At 31.9% G+C, this 7,275-nt stretch overlaps 1 protein-coding gene across 4 annotated transcripts in view; it reads right to left on the bottom strand.

The window, feature by feature from the left end:
- Positions 1-3,301: 3,301 nt before the first annotated feature.
- Positions 3,302-7,275, bottom strand: part of LOC124371787 (molybdenum cofactor biosynthesis protein 1-like) — a 30,955-nt gene continuing 26,981 nt past the window's right edge. For 3 of the 4 annotated variants that reach the window (XM_046830130.1, XM_046830131.1, XM_046830132.1), the window contains one exon: positions 3,302-6,302. In XM_046830130.1, coding sequence (XP_046686086.1) covers positions 5,641-6,302 — 662 coding nt within the window. In that variant the 3' untranslated portion in view covers positions 3,302-5,640. The remainder of the gene's footprint in view (positions 6,303-7,275) is intronic. The other variant, XM_046830134.1, reaches the window with a different exon arrangement.

Below are 7,275 nucleotides of genomic sequence, written 5' to 3'. Positions count from 1 at the left end.
TTGTTGATTTCAGTTGTTTTTGTCTCAAAATAAGCATTATTTCAATTTAGAACAATCACCTAACAAATTGAAGTGTTCAATTAAATTCTTTTGATTTTCCCTCTATGTTTTATTATGACAACTTTCTACCAATGACTGTGACCAGAAGTTTGTTACATTGTTTATATCTGCTGTGTTTTGATGTTTATAAAATAATTAGGCTACACAAACACACAGTTTGGTGTGAGAACGTATTTAGTTCATAATATGTTTAGTTTATTATTTAACCCTACAAGTGATAGTCAAAAACTAACCAAACAGCAAGCTGTTTTTTTTCTTGCAGAGGGTCAGCATAAAATACACAAATCTACTTTAAGCCCCACAGTGTTATACATTTGTACAATCATGATTTGTTGTAGTATAGGAGTATAATAAAAGAAAATATTTTTATAACTACATAAAAAGTCTTATGTTTATTTATACGGTTATGTTATTTTGAATTGTTATATAACTCAAAAGTAGGTGCCTGTAAAAAATAGTAAAGTTTTAAAATATTATTCCAAGGTATACAAATTTGAAATATAATAGGCTTTATAAAAATACTCTGATTTTTGAAATGCTGGATATATTTGAATTACAATGAGGAGTTGAAGCAACACTTGTCTATTTCCAAAAATTACATCTTTTCTTAAATCTAAGATAAAAATAATAATGAAAACTGCTAAAAAAACTAAATAAAATTCACTTTTATAAAGAATTAAAAGCAAAATAAGAATGTATAACTGGTTTTTTATGAAACTAGAAAAAATTAATATAACCCAAAATGTTTTTTCAACCAAAACTTTATGAAAAAATATCGAAAAATCAAATGTTAATTAAAAATTCCATTATGTTTCAATAAAGTTTTTAAAATATATGATTTATAACAATTTTATTCCTAAAAATAGAATATAACATTTCTGTCTTTTTCTAACGTCATAAATACCAAACAATTTTTACAATATGATAGTGGTAACATACAACGTTTAAGAATTCTTTGTAAATTGACATAAAACTATGAAAAATATATACGTGCATTAACTAAACTATGATTTTTTTATAAAATTTACTAAAAACATAACAAAAACTAAACTTGTATAACTAAATAAATTAATTTCTGGTATAACATAACATAAATTTGTAAGATAATATTGTGTATAACATTATTAACTTTAAACTAATTAAATTACAAAGTAACACTAAAAACATATAGAATGCTACAAAATAGTATAAGAAGCAATTTATCTACACAAAAGATTTCATAATGACAACAAATTTAAAAACCCGGCATTCCATGGCACTGAATGCCAAACACAATCATAATACTAGGTACAAAACTAATTTTCAATACCCCTGGCATCTGTAAGTGGTGGAAAAGACAGCATCTTACATGGGGAAAAACCTTTCAATAAATTACCTTTAAGGTTTAAGGAATTAATTAATTTCAGTGCACTCAGAGATAACATTAAGGAGTAGTTACTTAAAAAACGGGTTTTTAAATAGTTTTTTTTTAAAATTTTAAGTACTGTATTACTATTTGTTAACCCTTTGGACGCCAACGTCCGGTTGATCGGACCGTCGAAGTCTAGTCGAAAAACGCCAACGTTCGATCGATCGGACTGCCGAGGTCCGGGCGAAAAGCGCCAACGTCCGATTGATCACCGTTCGAGAAAAAAAAAGAAAAAAAAGTAAAGTATGTCTTATTTTACCAGGCGAAGTTAGGGCTAAGAAGCCCTCTCTAACACTTAACCTGGGGACCAACGGCTTAAAGGTGACTTCCGAACCACCACCAATGGCCGGGCAGGCGGGCCGCTTGCAAGGACAGGATCGCTCAGCGGTCACAAACAACATCTTTTAAAAGTTATTTTTAACTTGAAAAGTCTGTTTAAACTTTTAAGGGCTATTTTATAAGTAAATAATACTATATGTAATCAATTTTGTTCAGTTTAGTGTCCACCCATAGTGTTTCCCTAAACACACATGTTAGAATTGACATGTAGTTCCATTCTAAATGCTATTTATAATAACACTGTTCGATAGCGCAAATAATTTTCTACAAATAAAAAATAAACATTCAATTAACATAAAAACTAAGGATAATACAGAGCAAAGCGTAATAGGTTACAAAAACGTCAAAACAGGGCTGGCGGTTTTGGCTAGTGCAGTTGGTTCGGGTGCTAGCGTGATGGGTAGGGCAGCAGCCTTGGGCGTTGGCGTCCAAAGGGTTAATGTTGATTTTTATATTTTTAAGTAGTCTACAATATGACATAATTGCTTTCCTAAGATAAGTCAATAATACCCTGTTTTATTGCATTGTATATTTGGTTGTTTGGAAATCTTATTTACTCATACAAGAGTTGCGTAGCTTATATTTTACAAAGTCATCGGTTTTATAGCTGTGCTATAATGTGAAATATTTGTGACAATAAAGATTTATTTAATGCTCAAGATCACAAAATAGTCAAGCTTCCATCAGCTGCTAAAAATGAATATCTTAATGTAGAGAATTACTAAATGTTTTAAATCTAAGTACAACTCTTCAGCTTTCATGAAATGTAAATAAAAATTGGAAAAGTCCACATAATCTTTTATTCGTGAGCTGAATTATGATCCTTGTTATCGACTGGCAGCGTAAAAATGCACAATTTAGCATTATGCAAAGTTTCATGTTATCAATGGTGCCCATCACAAGATTCTACGACAAATTATAACCTCAGTGGAATTTTCCAAACAAACAATTCTGTTATTGTTGCTAGACAAGTGGCGGCAAAATAGGCATTCACAAAATGTCAATAGTTTTGTATTTCCTACCCACAACAATATCAGTCGGTAATGTTTTATGCATGAAATTGAAACATTATGCTTAAAATCCCATTTTTCCAGTGGTGTACTATTTATTTTGGTTTAAAACGGTTTATAACATCAAATCTCAAAAAGAACAATATTGATGCAGGCATCAATCAACAATTTTGATCAATTGCCGATTATAAGGTTAAAATTTATATAAACCTTTCATACATATCTTACAAACAATAAATTTTTTAACACAAAAACAATGAGAACAACATATTGTTATTGGCTAAGCATTACCAAGACCTATGACTCAAGGACTGGAAAAATGTTATTTCTGTCTGTCTTTCCACACTGCATCAAGGAAATAAACTGATTTATACACTTGAAAGTTTGCATGAATCTTCAATTCTATATAAGCAACAATAAATTCAATAATGTTGCATATCACTTCTTAGGATTTGGCTAAGTGTTAGCAAGTATTTTTACATTGGTTTTATAGGTATCCATGATGACAATGAGAAAATAGCAGAATAAATAAATTTGTAAAACTGATTCAAATCATATGAAATTTCAACATGTGATTTTTATTCATGCAGTAAAATTAAAAAGAAAATATAATAGAGTGTAAAGTCAGTGTAAAAGTTGGTAACAAGATTTGATTCAGCACACTCTTGTGTTGCAGTACACTCCGGAGCTTACCTCACTGGAACTTTTATTATTTAAACAATTCTAAAAAACCTACTTTAATAAGAAAAATGTGAATGTGCCATGGGCAAGAGAGAATCTATAGACTTTAAATTTCCCATGGAACTTCATTTCTACATGAACAAGAATGAGTTCTATAATGATGGATGTTCAACCATGGAATTTGACAGCAACATTGAAGCCATAATTTTTCTTCTGCCTGTTGAGGGAATGTAAAATTTTCTTTTCTGTTTGATTGTTTTTATATCTATCTATCTGAAGGATATTTCAAGAATTAAGTGAGCTATAAGTTTGAAATTGTACAAGCAACCTCAGGGAAGTCTGTTATGCAAATACTGTGTGGCGTACTCCTTGTTCCTTGAAAGTGATGTAAAATAATTATATTTAATAACTTGTAGTACATCAGTTCAACTTCCAGTGGCATGACACTAAAATAGTCACTAAAAATAATAAGCTTGTACATTTTTCAAAAAAGACTAAGATTGTAAAATAAATTATCTACGATACTGTACTGAAACTAAACATATTATTTGTCAGTAATTAAATTCAGATTATTTTATATTTTGGTTATTTATGCATATTTCATATCATTAGAAAACAATGAACTAAGTTGAAATTAATATATTAGTTACATTTTCAGTAGTATGAAACATTTTTATAAGAGTTTAAAATGGCTTAACATTGCGTGCCCTTTATTATTTGAGCTAACGATGTCAGTTCAAAGTTAATACATTACAAAAAATAATTTAAGACACAGTAATTATCAAAAGAAGTGTGTTATGACAGTAATGAAGCTTGACAAGGCCATTCACTTATCATGGTATATTCTAAATTGAATCCAATATTAATATGCCATTTCTAGGGAATTCTTCACAGCCTTTGCACAGTCTTTGTATATTTCTATGGAAGTCTCCCAACATTTATCTAATTAACTACATTCCTTTTAAATTTATCCTAAATATTTCACATAGGAAACCAGTACAAGATGTACAGTTAGACCAACAGAAATGCTTGTCAATGCCCATTGTTCTCTGTAGATGTGTGCATTTATATGCATTGTACATTTTTTTAACCCATAACAAGTGAAAAACATAGAGTATGTATCTTACCACTCAGTGGACTGGAGGCCGAAAGGAATACACTCTTGTGTCCTCTGTTCTGCATTTAACAATAACCATAGAATTTCTTGGAATTATGCTCTCAGCTAGGTTTGGCGTTTTCACAGTAGTACAATAAAAATTTGGTGGAATGTGCTCAGATATTTACATCAGTTTTGTTTGTAAATGGGAGTTGGTCATGTGTTTTGTTCACTTCAGAGCTTCTTTAATTAAAAGCCGAGTAAAATATTTTTGTTTAAAAACATACATGTGATTTGTTAGTCTGGTTTTGAACTAAAATAAATATTCCTATAAAATAAACATTGGAACTTTAGACCTGTGGGGCACAGCTCTATAGTCCAATAGTCACTACAGTCCAATGTATATCTAATCCACTAAAAAGCACATTTACAATGTGAGAGCTCTTGATTGATACAAAATTTAGATTAATAGTTTTAGATATCTAAAATTGCCATACAAAATCAGGATATTCTTTTAATTATATATAAATGTATGGTTTGTAAGTAGAGCAATAAATTGAAGAGAAAAGAGGCAGAGAAACATACGTTTGGATAATGTGTTTGATTATGACTTTTTTGGGGTTTCTTTTTAATCATTACTAAACATGCTGTTCTTTTACGAGTGCAAACCTTTATATCCCCTGATAATTTTTTTTCTAACATTTGTTTTTGTGAAATTTGGCATGAACATTTTAAAACATTTGTAGTTTTTATACTAGTTAAAATATATTTTATATTTAACAGTGGTTGTAATATGATAAACATTCATACCCAATGAAAACACTAAAATGTGAACAATTTCAGGGTTACAAATGTTTAAAAGTTAAACAAATAACACACAGAAGCAAACTAACAAAACAAGATAGAACATAACGTTGTTTGTTGTTGTGTCAGCTCGCTAAATATTACATACTATGAACCCTATATATATATTTCAAGCATTTGATTTTCTATATTCAACTAAAAAACTTAATTAAAACTTCTTATTGACTAGTTTTCTAGACAATTCAGGAATTTGGATTTTTAACAAGCTTTGAATAGTAATCACCACGGGTGCCACCTGTCTTGGAAAGAAGTCTGATGTCGGAGATGACCATGTCTCTGGAGACAGCCTTGCACATGTCGTACACAGTGAGGGCAGCAACAGTGACAGCGGTGAGGGCCTCCATCTCCACTCCTGTCTGGTTTACACAAGTCACGCTGCTGGTGAGCACCACTGCAGAAGCGGACTGGTCCAGACGTGCACGCACATCGACATGTGCTAGCGTGATATTGTGACACAGTGGTACCAACTCCCACGTCCGTTTAGCAGCCAGTACTCCTGCCAGCTGGGCCACTGTTAATACATCTCCTTTCTTGATGTTGTTGTCAGCAATCAGCTTTGCCACTTCCTTGCCAACTTGTATTGTAGCTGTCGCCTCTGCTGTACGCTCACTTATTGCCTTTTTTCCCACATTCACCATAGATGCTTTTCCTTCATTGTCTACATGAGTTAGGCCAGTCGACATCTGCCTGATTAATTTTTTATTTTCCAGAGTTTTGTTCAATAAAAATCCACCATAAAGAGTGTAGGGATGTAGATTTTGAACGTAAGCTTTATTGTAGAAGTTGACTGAATTTTCTTGGCCAGACAGTATTAATTTTGATGTTTCATCAGTTAAGTATCTACCTGGTATAACAGGAAACAAATTTTATATTAGAATTTCAAGCAAGAAATGAAGACTTTAATTACATTTTTACATTGATATCTAGCTGTATTTTAATAAATTATCATCCCTAAATGTTCATATTCCATATCTCATACAAGGGCCACCCAGAAAGCAATTATGGCAGGAGAAGAGGTGGAGTTACTGCACACATCTTGGTGTTCAATCATTCTGTGAGTTAATATGTAGCCAGCCATGTTATCATATAAGTTCAAAGCTATTCACCACTTTACACTGAGATTAGGAAATGTTAACTAAACACATAACTAACAATGGATAACACATGTTGAGTGAAATTATTTTCATTATATAAACTTTTAGGAAGTTCAAAACATTACATATGCCCTTTTAATTATGTATAAATGGGTTTTGAAGCAAATAATCCTATCTGAATGAAAAAGGTTTACTTTAAATTCATAGTATGAGCTGACTAACAGCTGTTATGAAAATGAAATGAAACATGGTTTGATGGAGGCGAAGTTAGGACTATGAAGTCCTCTCTTCCACTTCATTTAAATCCAAATCACCATATTAAAAGAAACGCAGAGAAAATATTTTAAAAATAGATAGTAACAAAAGAAAACAACATATACGAGGGTCTTCCAGAAAGTAAAGAACGATTGCGCATCACGGGCGGCGCAGTTCCCCCACCACCGCGGTAGATAGCTTGTTCGTTAGCCACACATTCTGCCTCAGTGTGAGCTGAGTAGCGCGGTACCGTGAGGTCACGTTTGCGTCTCCTGTGAAAGTTTAAAATGGCGGCGTTAATTGAAAATCCCGCCAAGTGTGAACTGCGTAGTGTGATACGGTTTCTGAATGCACAGAATGTTCGACCTATTGAAATTTATAGGCAAATTAAGGCAGTTTACGGTGACAATGCGATGAACGAGTCATCAGTGAGAAAATGGTGCATTCAATTTAAGGAAGGTCGAACTA

The sequence above is a fragment of the Homalodisca vitripennis genome, unplaced genomic scaffold (assembly GCF_021130785.1).
Source record: "Homalodisca vitripennis isolate AUS2020 unplaced genomic scaffold, UT_GWSS_2.1 ScUCBcl_1982;HRSCAF=6286, whole genome shotgun sequence".
Taxonomy (NCBI): domain Eukaryota; kingdom Metazoa; phylum Arthropoda; class Insecta; order Hemiptera; family Cicadellidae; genus Homalodisca; species Homalodisca vitripennis.
Note: the sequence above shows the minus strand (reverse complement) of the source record. Positions and strands in the feature narration are given on the sequence as shown.